At 35.9% G+C, this 21,073-nt stretch overlaps 1 protein-coding gene across 4 annotated transcripts in view; it reads right to left on the reverse strand.

The window, feature by feature from the left end:
• The window catches only part of CD47 (CD47 molecule), an 81,206-nt gene that overhangs the window by 15,839 nt on the left and 44,294 nt on the right, over positions 1-21,073 (reverse strand). For all 4 annotated transcript variants that reach the window (XM_043997593.1, XM_043997592.1, XM_043997590.1 and 1 more), the window contains exons 4-7: positions 9,278-9,385; positions 5,478-5,570; positions 4,104-4,196; positions 1,306-1,398 (exon numbers count right to left, since the gene is read on the reverse strand). In XM_043997593.1, the coding sequence (XP_043853528.1) occupies positions 1,306-1,398; positions 4,104-4,196; positions 5,478-5,570; positions 9,278-9,385 (387 nt within the window). The remainder of the gene's footprint in view (positions 1-1,305; positions 1,399-4,103; positions 4,197-5,477; positions 5,571-9,277; positions 9,386-21,073) is intronic.

Consider the following 21,073-nt stretch of genomic DNA (forward strand, 5'->3'; position numbering starts at 1 on the left):
TAACAATTAGAACTATGCAAAAATGAAATTAGATTGTAACACTAGACACCTTCAAGCAGAGACTACATGATCAATTGTTGAGGATCTTATAAAGAAAAAGCTTATTTTGGGTGAAGGTTGGTATGTTTGGCATTAGTAGATACTTAATAAATGTTTACTTACTAGCTGACTGATGAGATGACCTCCGAGGTGCTGTTCTGTAGGGTTCTATCATTTTATCACTTAGAAATACTTATATGCAAGTTAAAAGTCATTTGCAGAAATCAGGTTTTCCACAAATTGGTAAAGACTTGGCTCAAGTGCCAAATTGAAAAGCAATAATTCAAAGACAAAAAATTTAAAAATACTACAAAGTCTGAATTCTAAAACATTAAGGTGGAAAAAAATAATTATTTTAGAACATAATATTATTTCATGTTTAAATTAATTTTAAAAGCTTTAAAAACATGCTTTAGAATTCATTGCTTTTTGTGGGGCAGCTAGGTGGCACAGTGGATAAAGCACCAGGTCTGGATTCAGGAGTAACTGAGTTCAAATCTGACCTCAAACACTTGACACTTACTAGCTGTGTGACCCTGGGCAAGTCACTTAACTCCCATATCCCTGCTGCCCCCCCCCTCTCAAATTAATTGCTTTTTGTTTGTCTGGTGGGGTAATGAGGGTTTAAGTGACTTGCCCAGGGTCACATAGCTAGTAAGTGTCAAGTGTCTTGAGACCGGATTTGAATTCTGATTCTCCTGAATGCAGGGCCAGTGTTTTATCTACTTCGCCACCTAGCTGCCCCCAACTTTTTAAAGTGAATGAAAATGGATTTTGTTACTGGTATTTTTAAAAGAGTTTTAAAGTTGTGTATTATTTGTTATATATCATTCTCTGCACATGAGAAGCCATCATATCTACTAGTTTGTGGGCAGGTTGATCTGCGAATGGCTAGGATTATACAAATATACTTTAACATACAGAGAAATTAATATTCTGATTCAAAATTATTCTTTTCTGTTCATTAAAACAGGTACTGACCTAGCTCTAACTTGAATTTAACTAAGTGGACATTTCTTTAAAGGTAGACTATGATACATACTTCCTATTCATTCCAACAGCCTTCTCTCTAAATACTCTGAAGTAAGTGAAATTAGTTGTTGTGAAAAGAACTCCAACCCCAAAGAATTATTCTCTTAAAATCCTTATTTTTAAACTCAAAGCTTTCCATAATCCTTTCTGCCCCTAAACTAGTCAGGCAAAATTTTAAAATTGCATATAATTTAAGTTTTCAGAATAAAGTGATACAAAGTAAGTTCTACTTACCCACAAATTTCATGTAAACTAGACCAAGCAATTCTGCAAGGGCAATGATACCCAAGCCTGAAATCATGAGAGGGCCCTGCATAGGGGAACACTCTGCAAAAAACAAATGGTACTTTACATTAGAAGCTAACATGAAACAATCTCACCTATTTCATATAGATACATAAGAACAGTAATGGCTAGGTAGTGCAGTGGGTAGAGTGTTGGACTGAGAATCAGGAAGACCTGAAATTTAAAATGCTGTGTGACCCTAGATAAGTTGGCTCCCCACTATCAGCCTCAGTTTTCTTAGATATAAAATGGAATGTAATAATAGCACCTAGTTTGGAGAACTGTTATGAGGATCAAATGAAATGATATAGGTAAAGTGCTTTGCAAACTATAAAGTGGTATATAAATGCTAGCTGTTGTTACTATGATTGTTATTATTAGTGGAATCAATAGCAGCTCATTTTATGACTACTCTCAGTTATCAAGAAAAAAGAATGACCTACTTGATCTCATTTAAAGGACAAATGCTAAAAATGCCAGGAAAGCTTTAATAAAATGACAATTTTATCTTTACTTTTATAACTTTAAGAAAGTTATACATAGCTGAATATTATGCTATAACACAAGCTCCTGGGTTTCTGGAGTCAGTTAGTTCAACAAAATAAGTCGTGATGATTAAGAAGAGGGGGCAGCTAGGTGGTGCAGTGGATAAAGCACTGGTCCTGGATTCAGGAGGACCTGAGTTCAAATCCAGCATCAGACACTTGACATGTACTAGCTGTATGACCCTGGGCAAGTCACCTAACACTCGCCCCACAGAACAAAACAAAAACTAAAAGTAGGAGCCTTCCCCTGTGGACACCAGGGCAAGAACAAGCCATGGAAACCATTAAATTTAAGGACTAGAATGAAGTTGCCTTGAAAAACTTGGCTATTAGACATAGAAGAATTAAAAACATTTGATATTGAACTTCTGTCCAAAAGAAAGAAATTTAATGGGATCCATTAGTAGGATGTTTAGTAGAATTCAAGACCTTAGTAATAAAAATAAGAAGATTCAGACTATTGTGCTAGAAAACATTATTATTCATTATTGGTACAACATTCATCTTCATCAATCATGGAAATAAGCAAGTGCTTATTTGATATACCTATCTAAAATTAGGGCCTAGACAGGTGATAAGTGCCTGATAAGGCAGGGGTGGAAGACCTCTTGTAAGTTTACTATAACTACTTCAGACCTGTGAAGAATTTTCCAGAATAGGCACTGCACTTCTAAGAATGGAAAATCTAACCGTTCTTACATACACATAGCATTGCCCATCAATTCTGAGGGAGAAGGTCATGCTAAAAACCCCAAAGAGGGCTCCAGCAGAACCAGGCTGACCCTGGGAAAGCTGAATAAGGCCTGAGGAGGAATATTCAAGAACTGCTAAAACATTAGTTTCTCCACTTTTGGAAAAAAACAGATACCAATCCTGCATTTTCTCTATAGAACTGGAGCTTTGGATCTTGACCTCATGAGATCTCACTTAAGTCCTACTACTGAGAAAGTGGGTGACTTAAAAATTATGAATTTGAGTAAATAGTGGCATCTAGTTAATTAGATTTAGGGGAAGGTGGATATATAGTTATCTACAATTATCACCAGAAGTATCATAAAAATCTAAGATTTTGAGAGATGATACAAGTTGAGAGAGTCAAGAAAGAACTGGGGACTAAAAGAAGATGATCATAAAATAAAATAATCATAGTGCTTTGCAATCCCTGAAAGTTTCACTGTTATAATAGAAGACGAAAGGAAGTCCTATGTTTGAGCTTGTCATCCCAGAGCTACATACAAATGTCTCTGGGTTTTTAAGTCTGCAAAATAGATAGGCTTGTTTTTTAAACTGATGTTGAATTATATCTCAGAAGACTATTATGAGGCATCTAAAATAGGTAACTTAAATGAGGAGCAGGTGAGCTTATTGGTTATCCTGCTTTCAGTTCGCCATCAAAATCTAAGAGGACAATGCCATTTGATATGCCTATGATTATATTTCTCTAAGTTCCATAAGGACAGGAACTATCATATGAAAACCTGTGGTGGACCTAGGACCCAGCACAATGCTCTGCTTATATTAGTCTCTATTAAAATACCAGTCAAATGAATGAATGAGTTGAGTAATATGTTTTGTTTTGTCTATTTGCATTGGTCTGCCTTTTCATTCAAGAAGGAAAATTCCAGGAGAATAAGGGGCACTTGAATTTTTATAAGCTGCATGATATGGCTAGCTAACTATGATTGCTTAAGTGCTAAATAAAAGGAATACTGCTAAATGTCATATAGACTTTAAGAGATGAAGAGAATTTGTACTTGATGGATTTCTAATACTTGTAACCTAGCTTCCTTGGAATGGTGTAAAATGTGAGACAACATCGTTATAACACTCTTAGCTCCTTTGATGAAATGGGGAGAAAATATAAGAAAAAAATACCTTGGCCATATAACAAATGTCCCATTACACCAAGAAAAAAATACCACTGTTTCTATTTGGTTTCAATAGAAACCATATTTTTTAGCAATCCTCCCATAAACTAGGTACTAACTACAATTTTGCTCCTAAACCAATGAAAAGGCAAGCCACCTATAGTAAATATTTTCATTAAAATGGTGAAATTGTTCTTGTTGGGTAGAAATGAGTTTTGAAAAAATAAATTAAAATCCCACTTAGTACCAGAGAAATAATTTTCAATGTTACAGCACTATTCATGCAAATGAAATGAAATATAACTGTGCCATATATTAAAAATGTGTTTCTTACTTGTGACACACAGGCTTAGTCCAATGACAGCAAGTACGTAACCCAGTAACTGCAGAATCAATATACCAATGGCAAAGAGGGTCATCCCAAAAGCTGGAAAATAAAAATTACCACAAAAACTACTAAAACTTTTTGAAAGAGGAACCTTTAGAAGCTTTTATTTCTCTTCAGGCATTTAAGATCAAAGAGCTGAATACTAATTCTTTGTTTCCTTGTTTAGGGAAATTACAGACAAAAGTCATTAGAAAAATAATAGGAAGTTTACATTTCCTGTAGAAATCTAATAGTCTTTAGAACCATAAAACTTAAGTACTAGTCCTTTGTTCTAAACTCATCCCAAAGATTAACAATTTATTCCAACAGACAGGAGTCTAGCCCAACATTTTAAAAAACATGTAATATCTTTACAAATGACTCTTTTACAATTCCCATGTATTTTATATATTTTTCTTTCCATATGGCTTTTTCATGCTCATACAAAATTGCTTTGGTGAAGAATTTCATTATGCAAATGTGTTCATTCTTATAAACATTGCAATGTCTACCAAATTACCTGGCCACCTAATGAGGTTTTTGAACTTATAACAAATGAACGCCCTCTGATCTCTAAATGCACTATACTCCATTTACATGACCAAAAGACTAACATATATCAGAAAGATTAAAATGTTTATTAATAAAAAAAAATACCTTGGTAATTTATCACCCTGGGAAAATAAATCAGTTAAAATGACATTTTATTACAGTGTGAATTTTCATGGCACATATTTTTTTTTTTAAATCGAAACACTAAAGATTGATGTACATATGGCCTATTCATTTCACTCCCTGTTAAATTATAAAATTCCAAGTTTACAAATAACAGACCAAAGGACATTTTCTGCTTTATGAATTAAAGCACTATTTTGTAGAACTTTTTAATAATGCAAATAATGAAGAAATGAGAAAGGGGTTAGTTTAGCATGTCTATCATAACATTTTTTGAAAGAAGGCCATTAGAAAGTGTATGTTGACTATATTATTTTTATTTCTTATATAAATCTAAGAAGTAGAAATCCTTTGAGGAAAAGGTTTTGCTTTGCTTTCTTTTATGAGGACAAAACTGTGATAAGAATAAAAAGAAACATCAAGCCATTACACAGCATGATTTCAATACCACTGACTGACATCAAACAGATATGAAAATAGTTCATGAAATAAAACTATCTTTTACAAAAGTTTTGAATGCTTCCAAAACCTAAAGAAGCTTGAAAATTATATCACAGTTTAAAGGTTATAATATCAAGAATAACTTGAAAAATATTTGAAGATTTTTTAAAGATTTAAAAAAATTATTGCCAGCAAAAATGAAAAAATAAATAAATTAATCCTTACCTGTCATAAATACGCAATATTGGAGTAGTACTAATGTCACTGTAGGGATTACGATTAAACCGAGTCCAGATGCATTCTTTACTGAATATTCACCTGTTAGTACCAAAAACAATTTTAATTTTTTGGTTATATTAAATAATACCTACATTGAAGATAAAATATTTTGTTGCTTTTTTAAAATATATAATACTTTCTAAACTCTTTTAGTGAATAGAACAGAGATTATTCTCATGTGAAGAGTTTTAAAGTATTTTAAAGTGGCAAGTAATTAAGCCTCAAGCAAAACGCAATTCATCTCAGATTCAGCTCTTCTAAAACTGAACTCAACATCTTGCTTGCCCCTAAAACTTCTAACTACTGAATTTTTGCCTGTAACTTGCATTCTTCCATTACTCTTAATTTTCTACATTTACTCTATTCCCTGTCATGTAATATCACTCATGGAATCTCTCATATTCATGCTTTCTTTAACATTCCCATTGTTACTATACTAAATCCAAGTCTCTTATCACCTCATTCCTACAATAGATCACTACAATAGATGCCAATCTGTTCTTTCCAATTCCAATCTCTCCCCCATTTAATCCAATCAGCATGCTGCTACAAGATTATTTTTTCCTAACATTTTCAAATTTAAATCCTCAATTCAGGAGCCTGAAATGATTTCTTACTGCCCATTATATCAAATCCAAAATCTTCTGGCTGTTTTTCAAAGTTCTCCATAATTTATCCCTATGCTAACTACCAACCTTATTTATGACTACTTTCCAAATATATAGAGTGCTTCAGGTTTGTCTCCATGGTAAACATGCTCAAAATTTCACTTAAAAATACAAATTATATAACTTGATAGGGTCTCAAAAATGTCCGTTGACACTAATCCACACACAAAAGAAATCCTTGATATAACATACCCATCAAAAGATCATTCAGCCTCTATCTGAAGACCTCTCAGGAGAGAGAACCCACTACTCTCAAAGCAGCCCATTGCCCTTCTGGACAGCTCAAATTATTATGAGATTTTCCTGACATTAAGTCGCCACCACTTGGCAACTTTCACCCATTGTCTTCTGGGGCCAAACAGAACAGATCTCTTTCTTCTCGCGACACCCTACAGATACTTAAAGGCAACTATCATACCTGCCCTAAGCCTTCTCTTTTCCAAGCTAAACATGACCAGTTCCTTCAATCAATCGTCACATGGCTTGAACTCAAAGGTCCTTTACCATCCTGGTTGCCCTCTGTAAATACTCCAGCCTTCTTTAACCCCAGCAACCAGAACTGAACACAATAATCTAGAAGAGGTAGAGTACAATGGAACTATGACCTTGTTATTCCTGGAAGTTATATCTCTCAATGCAGCCCGAGATCATGGCAGGTTTTTTTGGGGGGGACTAACTAATAAAAATAATGCTGATTCATACTGAGCTTACAGTACACTAATAACCTTTTTTAACACAAGCCTTCCCTTGAACTGTCAACTTCTACCCAGTTACCATCCCATAACTCTTCCTGGCCAGCTTTCTCTAAAAAGCAATGTCTCATCATTTTCCTTAATCCTTTGAAATCTGGTTTCCAGCACGCTACTAAAACTGCTTTCTCAAATGTTATTAACTAGTTCAACTGACAAATCTGGAATGTTTTCCAGTTTTTGTCCTCCTTACTTCTCTGTAACACCGACATGACATGACTGACTCACCCCACTCCTGCTCTCTCTTCTCTCTTGGCTGAATGCTTCCTTCCATGGCTCACTGCCCTCTTCCCAATAATTTAAGGTTGCTGTTCTCCAGTGCTTTCTTCAGTCCCTTGACCCCTTTCCTTTCTCGCTATACTTGATCCCTTGGCAATTTCATTTGCTCCTACAGTTTCAATTATTATCTTTTGCAGGAGTGGCTCCTAAATCTCTACCTCTAGCCCTGTCCTTTCCCTTGAGACCTCTCCATTTTCCTTGACCTTCATCTCCCCCTGCAAGTACTTCGAATACTTCAAACTCATTATGCCCTTCAACTGATCTTTTTCCAAAAACCTGATCCTCCTTCTGATTTCACTGTTTATGTCTAAGGCACCACCATTTACCCGGCCTCTTTTTAAAAATTTATTTGGGGGGGGCAGGGCAATGGGGGTTACGTGACTTGCCCAGGGTCACACAGCTAGCAAGTGTCAAGTGTCTGAGGTCGCATTTGAACTCAGGTCCTCCTGAATCCAAGGTCAGTGCTTTATCCACTGTGCCCTCCAGCCTCTTATTTTTGAAACTTTATGGTGTTACTTTGACTCTCCTGCCTTTTTGTATCCAGTTACCAACTATAGATTCTAGCTCTGAAATGTGTTTATCAGCATTCTCGTCCTCTTCATTTACCACCATCCCGGTCCTGTCTCATTGCCACATGCTTGGACTATTGCAGTAGTCTCCTAAACAAATCTTTCTGCCTCTCCCCTTCCAAATCACCCTTCACACTTCTGTCAGATTAATCTTTATTAAGAAATTTGGTCATGTCACTCTTCTGCTCAAAACTCCAGAATGGCTTCCTAATTATGATTAAGTAAAGTTCAAACTCAGCCTTGCATTGAACATCTGTTATAATCTGCTATCAGTTTATTTTTCAAGTACTCCACTCTACATTCCGGTGAAACTAAACTATATACCACCCCCATCAAGCTCTGAATTTTCTATCACACAACTACCTAGCTATCCCTAGAATGCCTTCCCACTGCCCTTTTATCTGTTCAATTCCTACCAATACTTTATCCATGAAGTTTCCCCTCTTATTCCCTATAATCAACAAACATTTATTAAGCACTGTATGCTAGGCACTGCTCTATTCACAACCTCTCATAGCACTTTGTTTGCATTTTTCTACACTTATCTTTTATTTTACATAATACTTGGATGTCATATACCTGCCCCTCTAAACTTTTAAGTTTTCAAGAAGCTTACAATTTAGATATGAAAGCATCTTATCTAAACTTTTTATCTCCCTCCTCCTCCCTCCCCCAGTGCTAATATAGCATATTCTGCTGGCAATATGTGTTTAGTGTTGGGTTAAACTGATGTCACCTGCCCACTCTTTTGTTCAAGAAGTTTTCCCTGCCGAGAATAACCCCACCTATCCAAATATTATCCACCCCAATTTTTCAAAGGTCAAATCAAGCCCTACCTTTTCCCAGAACCCCTGTTTAACCATATCAGCTCAGACTGATTTCTCCCTTCTGCTAATCTTTACAGACATAAGAGTTTATTTAGTCCTTTACAAGAATACACACACACTATTTTGAGTGTGCACATATATGATTGATAATTCTTTGAATAAAAAAAGGTACACTGTATACATGCACTGTAAACATATGTGTGATATGTGGGCAAAATAAGCATATATGCATACAATAAGATAATGATTCATGCTAAGTACAATTATCTATACACATATTCACATAAAATATACATGTGTATATTATATAAATAGGTAAAATTTATATAAACCTGCGTATGTATCCATACTAGTTTTTTAAACTAGAATAATGTTCTTATAACAAGAAAATAAGCAGGCAATAGGTGTTTATAGTCTTTTTTTCTTCTTTGACAACACCTAACACATTGCTGGAAACATAGTAGGTGCTCAGTATTTATCAATAGACTAATTAACCTTAAAATTGATCCTCATGTGACCAGTATATCCCAGGGTCCAGAGGTACCTGAGTTGATGCCATTTTAAAACAACACAGTATACTGAATTAATGCAATAAGGATAATTAGTTGTAACTATACCCTGAGACACTGCCCTTTGTTACCTGGTACAACTTACCTGGTACAAAGAGAACAGCCCCAACAATAACTACCACGGTAAGAACTAATCCAGCAATAATTAATCCAATAGTTTTCTCGCTTGTACAGTTGGATTTATATTTAAGTGCTTAAAAGAAAAAAAAGAGAGAATTACTTTAACTCAGTCTTAACAAAGTTACATTTTACTTCCACAACTTCTTGTATTTAAATACAATGACAGTAACTAAATCTCCAACAGAACTACAATGTCTTATCACAGTAAGTAAAGCTATGCCACTTATTTGGGCAGCTTCATTTCCTCAAGACTTTTAATTCAGAGAGAAAGTTATAGTTAAAATACTGATGCTTTAAGGCCATGAAGGATCTCTGATCTCTTTGGCATGGTCACTCCCTTATCAGTGGAGATCACCATCCTGCAATACCTTCTTGGCTAAGTTATCCCACGAATGTTCCACAGGATGTATGGGTAACTCCCAAACTAATAGGACTGACGATGAGTAAAAAGAATGGAATAACACAAATTCTAGAAAAGCAGGCTCTGTGCCATAGTAAATGAAATTATCAAGAAAACCATGAGTTTCCATATCAAAACAGGAGATAAAATGTATATAATTGGAATTTTATAGAAGATAATTAAATTTAACATTTTATATTCATTCAACATCATTTCTATATTTTAAAAACTATAGAAAGATAAGTTAGTATCACAACCCCCCCCCCAAACTGTCAACTCAATGATAGTTTTAAACTAAATTGTTACTTTTCTAATTATGTTTTGTTTTGGATATTACAATTACTTTATGAGAGACAGCACAGCATAGTAGATGGAGATCTACCTTGGAGTCCAAAAGACTACGTATGTACTGGTAATTCTGGATCAAGTGGCCCAGATGATAGAAGATTAGATATTTTATTTTCTCTATGTTTCATGAAATCTGAAAAACTTTCTAAAACAGGAATTATGTGGAAGAGGAATAGCAATTGAAATCATCTCTCCAGGTCAAGATACCGAGAAGCCTAATAAGATTAGGACCTGATTTTAAATCTGACTTCATACAATCATACTAGCTAGTGACCCTGGGCAAATCAATTAACCCCAAATGCCTTAAAAAAAAAAAAGATTAGGACCTAATGAATGAAAAGGCTAAAAGTATTCAGCATCCCCTCCCCATTACCCTACCTCACTGATTCCTCTCCACATCCCTTTCCTGCTCCTACAGTCTTAGCAAGCTCACTATTTCCCCATTCTCACCCAATCAATCTGTGGCAACAATCAGCAGATACCAAATCTTTGTCCACCTCCTTGGGGAGGAAGAGGAGGCATAGGAAAGTGGAAACTGTTCATCCTGGGGTAGTAGAACACTGCAGCAGTGGTGAGTCAGAGAACTAAAGAACACAGGAAATATAGCAAGATGCTAGTGTGTGGGAGAGGGGGAAAGGGAGAGAATTATGCCAAGAAAAGGTCCTCCAGCTGGCCCAGTTCTGCAACCCCACCCCCAGAACATACTTGGGAATAAACATGGTGAAAATTAATTTCCCACGGTGGGAGTAAGCTGGGAAAGCCATGCCACTCATTCTCAACAGGATATGCCATCAAAGGGGGAAAGAGTCAGAAAATGTGCAACAGGGGAATAAAAGGGGGGGAAAGACTAAAATTACCAAGGATTTTAGGAGGAAGGAATTTGGTTAAAAACTTGGAGCACAAGAGAAAAAGCAACAGGGAAACAGTTAAAACAGAAGGGAAAGTGACCACCAAGACATCTAAATGAGTTAAAACTGTCTAAATATTGTGAGTCAAAGGAAATTGAGCCAATACCTGATAAGGCAAAGGACCCTGTGCATTCCCTGTAGAATATATAACCAAAGTGGAGCACTGACAAACAATTCAAGAAAGAAATAAAAACCCTCAAAGTAAAAGCTAATGGGGGTGGGGGGATTATAGAATTTAAGGCTTGCACAACAAAAATGATTGACTGAATAAGAAAACCTGAATCCATGGCGGTAGGGTTTCTCTACAGAAAAGCCAAAGAGCAAACAAGTGATTGGGAATAATGGCTACTATAGCTAGCATTTGTGCTATACGTTTATTATCATTGAATCCTCACAACAACCCTAGGTGGTAGATATTGTTATTATCCCCATTTCACAGGAAATGAGGCTGAGAGCAATCAGGTACTTGCCTGAAATCACATTGCTAGCAAGTGTCAGAGGACAGGATTTGAACTCAGGTCTTCATGACTCCAAATGTAGGACTCTTAGCCAGATAATACTATTCTGCCTAAATATAAATGTATTTAAGTGAAGGATAATTGAGAAGAAAAGAAGAAAAATGCAAAAATGTTAAAAGAACATATTACATCTATATAAACAAAAACATAATGATCTCAAAGATAGGATGCACAGAGACAATGTGAGGATCATGTCTCCTTGAAGAATATAAGTTTAAAAAAAATACTTGAATATTATAAGAAATAGTACAAGAAAGCTGAAAGAACTTCTGAAAACAGAAATGCCAACCAAAAGAACCCACAGACTGTCTTCAGGTGAAAAACAAAAACCCTATGCTGCAAACTCTAAAACTGACAGTGGTTAAAATTATCAATTCCAATGATAAACAAGAAATCCTGCAAGTGACCAGGAGAAAGACCTTCAAATATAAAATAAAGGAAACTTGAATAAAATAAGACTACTCTGCATGAACAAATAATCACAGGAGGTTATGGGGTAATATATTCCAAATAATCAAAGAGCTCAAGAATGAAACTCAAAATGACATACTCTGGAAACCTGAGACTAATCCTCAATTTAAAAAGATGGACATTCAATAAAAAAGAGCCATTTGAAGCAGCCCTACTAAAACAAAGACAGAAATTAGCAGATTACCTGATTTACAAATCTCCTAGAGGCAACAAAAAATAAGTAAAGAAATATAGCTGGGGCAGCTAGGTGATGCAGTGGATAGAGCACTAGCCCTGGAGTCAGGAGTACCTGGGTTCAAACCCGGCCTCAGACACTTAACACTTACTAGCTGTGTGACCCTGGGCAAGTCACTTAACCCCAATTGCCTCACTAAAAAAAAAAGAAATATAGCTACTAGGAAAAGTAGAGTAATGAAGTAAGGTACACCAAATTTAGAAACTTTGTAAGAAGGGGAAAAAAATAGAAAAAGAAAGACACCCAACAATAACTGAACCCAAATTTCAATCACAACAAAATTACAGTAGAGGGACAATTTTGAGAAATTCCTTTCTAAAAATACACAAGGGGATAAAGATGAAACTGGAACTTAAATAGAAGCAATGTTGGTAGAGGATAAGGCCTATGGACTCAACTTTACAGACACCCGCCTCTCTTCCAGGTAAATCAAAGGGTTTTGTTTTGTTTTGTTTTCGGGGGGGGGGGGGGGTGGTTTCTGGAAGCAAACTACAGAATGGGAGACTGCATAAAAGGAAAGAAGAAAGATAGACGATAGAAGAAAATGGGTAATGTGTCCCAATTTAATCGAGTCAATAGAAATACTTAGAGGGAGAAATCTGAATTTAGTGGTGGAAAGAGGTTCCCCACCTTAGAGATTTCCCATGGTGTGTGGCTGTGGGTGGGTTGGAGATATTATATTATGGAAGATGGAGACCTTAAAATGTTTATAATCTGAAGGGATTTGGTGTTTAGAGACCACAACCTTTGAGAGAGTATTATGTCTCCATAGACAGCACCCTATCTCAGGAAAAAGGGAATCAGATCAGAGCTCATGGGGGCAACCTGAATCCAGATGATTAAGAGGGTATAGGCCCATAGGTCAAGGGGAATAAAATCACCATGGAGATAGCAAAGGGTAGAAATGAACTTCAAGACCAAGGATACAGGGAAATTTAAATTACTACCATGAGGTAATAACTTCTACTCTGTTTCCCAGAGGAACTGATACTTCTAAGAATGAAAGTTTTCAAAGGGGAATGGGGAAAGGGGAAACATCTACTAGGCAATAATACAGAAACTGTTTAGAAGAGGGAACTCAAAATAGGTACTTGAGAAGCTGAGAATAAAAGACTATGAATCAAAAAACAAAAGTGAAGAATTAGAAAGAGAAGAGAATTAATGAAGAGGATGACAAAACAAAATTCTTTTTAGGAAAAGGTACAAAAATTTAAAAAATATCCTAACCAACAAAAGAAGTTGAAGGAGGGAAGAGGATAGAGCAAATTTTATTTACATACTTAAGAGTTTTTTTTTAAAAGAGGAGAAGAAAGAAAAATAGATAAAAGGAAGAAAGAAAAATTAATCAATATGAGTAGAATTATAAAACTAGGGAAAGGAGTGACAAATGAAAGGAAATAGGGCTTGAGGGTGACAGGAAGAGAGCCTAAAGAGGGAAATTATGCAAAAAATAACTGAAAGGAGAAAGTGTAGTCTAAAAACAGGGAGAGGAATTTTTTTTAATTCTAATTTTTAAAAAGTAATATGAGACAAAAATGGAGGAGAATATAAACCTAACTCATAATTTTAAACAATCAAATAAAGTGAATATGACAAACTGTATCAGAAAACATAACCCTACAATTTACTGCTTAAAAGAAGCACACTTAAAGTGCAAAAATATTCACAGAATAACATTGAGAGGCTAGAACAAAATGTATTATGCACCTGGTAAATCCAAAAAAAGCAGGATGTGCAATCATTCTATCATACAAAGCAAAATAAAAAATTCATAATATATAAAAACAAGAAAATTAGATTAAACTGAAAGAAATGCTAGACAACCAATAGCACTATTGAACTTATATGTTTCAAATGCCATGTAAAATCATAAAGGAAAAATGAACTGAATTACAAAAAAAGAAGAACAATAAAAAACCCACCAGCAAAATACTAGGAGACTCTAATATCCCTTTTATAATTTGGATAAATCTAAAAGATAAACCAAAGGGGAAATAAAGATTTAAACAAACTATTGAAAAAACAAGAGCTTATGGAATTGCTAAAGAATTATACACCCATATGTGTATACACACATGTGAATCATATCCATGCATTAGAATACAAAAACACTGCAAACAAGTTTTAAAAGGCAGAATTAGTAAACAAATGATTTACAGAACATAATGCAATAAAAATATTAATCAGTTCAAGGAATGCAACCAAGAGACACAGATCCAAATGGAGACTTAATAATGAAATCTTAAATGAGTGGGTCAAAGAATCAATCATAGAAATAATTAATAATCATATGAAAATAAAAAACAAATGATGAAACAACATACCCAAATTTCTGAAATATAGCTAAAGAAATCCTCAGTGCATAAATTATATCCCTAAGAATATGCACTAACAAAATAGAAAAGGTGATTAATGAACAGAGTATGCACTTTCAAAAATTAGAAAGTCAACAAAAAATCCAAAATAAGCACCAAAGAAGTGATTTAAAATTAGAGAAATAATAAATAATTTAGAAAATAAAAAGATCATATAAATGCTCAAATAAAAAAAAAAGGTTGCTTTTTTGAAAAGCTATATATTGGCTATATGACTATAGGCAAGTCACTTAACCTCTCAATGTCCCGAAGCAACTCTCTTGGACTATGTAAGCAAGAGAAGTGCTACTCTTAATCAGGGAGAGGGTATTTCCACAGGGGAAGGTCCCTACACTGCTGAAATCAGAAGAGGTCCAGATCACCACATATACCCTTTCCCACAAATACACACACCCCTAAATAAATAAATAAATATTTTAGAATTGTAAAATTGTTTTGCATAAGACACTGAGTGCATGATATGAGACAGTGGTGAGGAGATAGCCAAGGTGTATGCTGAATGTTAGAAGGAAGACCAACAATGTAAGATTAAGAACTTTCTGTGCATAATCCTATAAGTGAATGATTTATATACCAGTAATTGACAGGTAATTAATGCTAAAATATTTTTATATTTATGTTATAATATGACTACCATGAGAAAAAATAATCTTGAAAGGATTTAGAAAAATCTATTTAAGGTATATTATAGCCATGCAAAACAGTTACCTCTCTCCACATTTCAGAAAGACCACCTGGCATAGCTGGACTTGGAAGTACAAAGACCTGGGTTCAAGTACCTCTTCTGACACACACAGGCTATAGAACTCTAGGCAAGTCCCCTTAACCTCTCAGCCCTTCTGGCAACTCTCAAGCCTAGAAATGGTTCCAAAAAGCATTAGAGGAGGGAATTTGCTCACCAGGAATTCCCACACTGATTAAACAACAGGTCAGTCCCTACGTCTTATCTCTCAGAAGTCATGGAAGCTTTAAAAAGTTGCAGCTGACATTTTAAAAACTATTTCAATGCAAGAAAGAACTGAAATCAATCAATAAGCATTTAAGAGCCTATTGTGGGGCAAGCATTGGGCTTATAAAAAGAGGCAAAAAATGGTCCCTGTCCTCAAGGAGGGTACATTCTAATGGGGAAGGTAATATACAAACAAATGTATACAAAGCACATACAGGATAAATAGGAAATAACAGAGGAAAATCACTAGAATGAAGATGGGTTGGTGAAGGGGTTTGGGAAATATTCTTCCTCTGTTCAAAATATGCTATAGCCCTTTGGATTTTACCTTTGCCTCTGTCACACTTTGGTCTTGGAACACAATTGTCCATGTATGTGCTTTATCCTCCTCAGTCAACACAAAGCTTCTTGAAAGTACGAACTATTGTTTTTCATCTTCATATTCCCAGTACCCAGTGGTATCTGGCACAAAGAATGCACTTAATAAATGTTCCTTGAATTGAATGTGGAAAATATTCAGTCTTTCTCCTTACTTCTCTGCCCACACTCCCTTGGAACTTGTGTGGCTACTCCTCACTATTATTTTATTTTGCCAGGGAAAATACCACAAGAAGAAATAACACAACTCCTGTTCTCCTAGGATTGCCAACAATATCTGGGAGGGGAACTAAGTGGAAAGGACCCAAAAGCAAAAAAATAAAAAAACCAGCATATTCTCTGTGTACAAGGGAAGTATACGGTGTATTTCTATAACAATTTTCTGAGTGTATTATGTAAATACTTTGAAAGGGTTGTGCAGAGCTATGAATCAGAGCCTATCACTGCTTCTCAACCTATGAATGAGCCAAAAAATCTTTTTTCAGGACTTCAATTTAATGGATAAATGACCAAATAAGGGAAAAACTTACTTAAGACTATTTCAAGCATAAGTGGCCATTCTTCAAACAATAAAAATATTTAAATTTATTTGAAATTCATCTTCTTTAGACTTAGAAAAAGTGTGGGGGAAAGAAGGGGAAAAGAATAAGCCTTTATTAATAACCAATGTGCCAGGAATGGTTATAAGCACTTTAAAATATTATTTTATTTGATTTTCACAATAACCCTGTGAAGGCAGGTGCTATCCTTACTCATTTTACAGATGAGAAAACTGAAACATATGGAGGTTAAGTGATTGGGCAGGTCACACAAATAGGAAGTTTTTAAGGCTGGATTTGAATTCAGGTTTTCCTGATTCCAGGTCCAGTGCTTTAACCACTATACCACCTAGTGACCTTTAAAAAAGGAATCCATGGACTATAATTCTCCATATAATAAGTATACAACATGTTGGTCGGTAGCTACAGCTACAGCTATGTTTCTAATACAAAATCTTTGCTTCTAAGACTAATTATTATATTCTTGCTCAAGTTAAACAAAAATCTCTAGCATATGTTAGCAAGATCTGCCTGATGCTCCAACAATCAATATCTTTGAAATACAAGTTCAATTTTTTTTGTGTGTCAGTTCACCTCACAAAAATTTCCTTGGCCAACTTCTCACAGAATCTCTGCACATTTAATATGTTCTGTGACAATTATGTAGTGTCCCATTAGCTAGCCTATTCATAAATTCTGACAGTGTAGAAGGTATAAGAAAAATGTGGTTTTGATACAGTAAAACCTCTAGGGCCTTTTTATCTGTGATCTTTTCCTATGTTAGATAAGTGAATCTAACTGACAAAAAAGTGTTCTAGAAGTTAAAGGTGGCAACTGTAACAAATTAAGTCACTTGAAAACATCTAAGACCCAAGCAAAATTTCGAGCTTATATGCACTAGACTGGCACGCCAAACACTATCCAACTTGTGGTACTATATTCTAGCTGCTTGATGGAAGAATCTATTTCTCAATTTTAAAAACTGCAGCATTTACAAGATGATATCAGAGTCAAAGTGTAGGAAAAAAAATCAATATATTAAAAAAAATTACAGAAAACAATAGCTGTAACTTTTAAATTTTAAATTATTCTGGTACCATTTTACTTGAGAAGACAAAAAACAATCAACAAGCATTTCTTATACATTAAATCTGTACTGGCTACAAAGATAAGTACTAGAGGTATGTCCCTGCCACACTGAAAAAGCCCTCAGTTTGATGGAAATGCCAATATGTAAATAATTATGTATATACAAAATATATACTGAGTAGGTGGAAAGTAATTGCAGGGGGAAAGGTACTAGTAGGGGGAAGGGGAAGGAGGGAAGAAGAAAAAGGGTGACTAGGAAAGAGATTGGGAGTCTTGAAGGAAGCCAAGGGAAGCTGAGAGGCAAAGGTGAGACAGAGTTTCCAGGTATGTAAGACAAAGAATACAAGGCAATGGAATTGGAAAATGAAGCATTGTTTAAGAGTAAGAACAAGCAGGCTGTTGTTAATGGATTTTAGAGAGCATGGAGAAGAGTCAAGCGTAAGAAGTAAAGAAGAACCATGACTGCAAAGGGCTTTAAAGACCAAATAGGTATAAAGGGCTAAAATTTTAGCTAAACTACCTAAATCTCGAATGAGTGGTCACCAATAAAATATAAGCTTTAGCAAGAGTTAGACTTTTAAGCATTTATTAAGGAGAATAAGAATTTGGTGAAGAGAAAAAGAAAGGCTTAGATTCATCTATCTATTAAAGGGAGAGAGCATTCCTAGCTCCACTCTCTGCCAGAGTCCACACAAAAGAGCGTGAGTCAGAGTGCCAGGCTCCCCCTTCTTCCTCCCACAAGCAAACGTCACTTCCTGACGCCAAAGAAAAGACGCATGGTCTTGCCCTCAGAGACCTTCACCTCATGACGGAGCTTTTCTACAGTAAGTCTCCAACAGGTGGCATCATTCCAATCGTTACATAGGGTTTTATATTTGATTCTAGAGTTAACAGAAAGCTATTGAGAGTTTACTGAGTATGGAATGTAACATGGTCAGACCTGCACTGTATCATAATGAAATAAATGTAAATAAAAAGTTATTTCATTTGTTATGGGGTCAGGAATTTGGGACTATTAAAGTTTAATCTGGCCAACTAAACTCAAGGATGAACACACCCTGAGAAGCAGGAGAGATAAGCCCACTAGGTGTGGTTGCTGCTTGAGTGGCGCCAGGAGGACAGAGATGGCTCCAGAGATCAGAGCAGCTTCCCCTCACTAGACTTCTCCCAGCCCACCCCCAATAAAGGCTCAGGTGATCACCCCATCTACCAACTATAAAAGCTATGGCCTTTCTCCTGTTCAAGGAGATAGGTATCTCAGACAATGTCTCTGAACCATCTCCCCTACAGAGAAGTCCAAGAACTTCTCTCTTTGTTCCTCTTCTCTATAGCCTAAATAAAAGATTATTTTATTCTAATTGGATTTGTATGTGAGAGGGTGTAATCCTTTTTTTTTTTGGGTGAGGCAATTGGGGTTAAGTGACTTGCCCAGGGTCACACAGCTAGTAAATGTTAAGTGTCTGAGGCTGGATTTGAACTCAGGTCCTCCTGAATCCAGGGCTGGTGCTCTATCTACTGCACCACCTAGCTGCCCCTGAGGGTATAATTCTTTAAATAGGAATACCTAAGAATCCCCACACAAAATCATTTCCCCCCATGACAATTTATATGAGTATATAAATGAAACATTACTTCACTTTATCTCAACAATACTTGGGAAGAAAGTGACAAAAATATTCCCTTTATTCCCAAGTGACTTGCCCAGATGAGGGAGAATTTGAACTCAGGTCTTCCTGGCTCCAGGATACCACTTAGCTGCTTTGTTGGACTGATTTCTAATTCTGTCTCAACCATTTCACACTAAGTGACTTGGGCAAGTCACATCTCTCCACCTGCCTCTTTTTCTGTAAATTGGAGAAAATAATAACACCTTCTTCACAAGGTTGTAGTGAAGATCAAATGAGTTAGTGTGTGCCAAGCACTTTGCAAACTTTAAAGAGGTATATAAATTCTAGTTATTACATCCAGCAGCCACCTGCACAGGAATGAAATGAGCAAATTATGGATTTCACCCTTTTGTCACTAAAGTTAATCACAAAGAGGGAGCGGACATTTTTCTAGTTTCTTCACTAAAAGAAAGAAGTCTAGAAGAACCCTTGCATGAATAACATTTCCAGAATCACATAGTTTGGGATCTGGAAGGCGCCTTAATGTACATCCACTCCAATCTAGTGGAGACATGAATCTCCACTAGAATCAATTTAAACAAGCCACTGCTGTAAGACATCCAAAGAGGAAGAACTTGCCACTTGCCATGGTGGCCTGTTCCACTTGTGAACAGCATTAACTGTTGTCAGGAAGTTTCCCCTAACATCAAGCTTAAATTTGACTCTGTGCAATCCCAAAATCATGGAAAAGAGAAGCAATGGAGGACATTTAATATCTCTGTCACTGAGGAGAGAGATAAGGAGATACAAAGACTGACTCCTAGAATAAAGAACAGCAATTTTATTTGGATTTGGGAGGATGAAAGGGACACATGAGAAAGAGTTGGGGAAGGGAAAGTGAGAGAATAAACTACCATTGTCTCAGACAAGTTCTTGTGAACTTCTGAATATCTTACTATCTGTTCATTCAAAAGACCCAACACCCGATGGAGTTGGAAAAGACTTCATAGGCTGTCTAATTTAATTCCCTAAGTTTAGGGATGAGGAAACAGAGCCCAGGAAGGTCCAGTGACTTGCCCCAGGTCACACAGGTAGTAACTGAAATGAGATTTGAACCTAGATCCTCTGACATCAGTCACTGCTTTTTTTCTCCTTGTACTACTTCCCGACTTAGGGCTATTTACTGCTGGGTCTTTGTTCTCATGGGAAGCTTTCGGTCATGAAAGGAGTTTTGTAATCTTTTGTTTCACAGGGCAATGATGGTTAACTGACTTGCCCAGGGTCACACAGCTAGTAAGTGTCAAGTGTCTGAGGCTGAATTTGAACTCAGGTCCTCCTGAATCCAGGGCTGGTGTTTTATTCACTGCGCCACCTAGCTGCCCCCTACTTAGGGCTATTTAAACACTAACAGTTACTTATACCATTCACCCACAACTTTTTACCATGCGCTATACAACCTGAATATTTAAAAACAGACACTGTGATATTATTGGGGAAACCCCATGGTCACAAACATATAAAACTGGGAAAAAACCTGCACTTCTTCCTCTATCCAAACATAGCATCCAAGATTCTTTCACAGAAGTTATAATATTAGAAATAGCTCTCAAATTGTCATATAGACAGGAGATGGCTGACTTCTCATTAACTGCTGTGTGAGCAATTGAAAGAAGGGACAAATAAATGTGTCAAAGACCAAGACATTTCATTTCATTTGCCCTCAGTTTCTCTAATCTATAAATATGAGTAGGTAGGATTAGATGATCAATAAGCTCTCTCCTAGCTCTATTTGATAATTCTAAAACTAGTGTATTATGGCTTTATAAGTATAGTACCTCAGAAACTAGAATGACAAAATTCAGAAAAGGATCTAATTCCATAAAGGAATATGGTATTATATAAAGAATTAGCAGTCCAGAGACCCCGATTCTAGTCTTCACTGCC

Source organism: Dromiciops gliroides, chromosome 3 (assembly GCF_019393635.1).
Source record: "Dromiciops gliroides isolate mDroGli1 chromosome 3, mDroGli1.pri, whole genome shotgun sequence".
Taxonomy (NCBI): domain Eukaryota; kingdom Metazoa; phylum Chordata; class Mammalia; order Microbiotheria; family Microbiotheriidae; genus Dromiciops; species Dromiciops gliroides.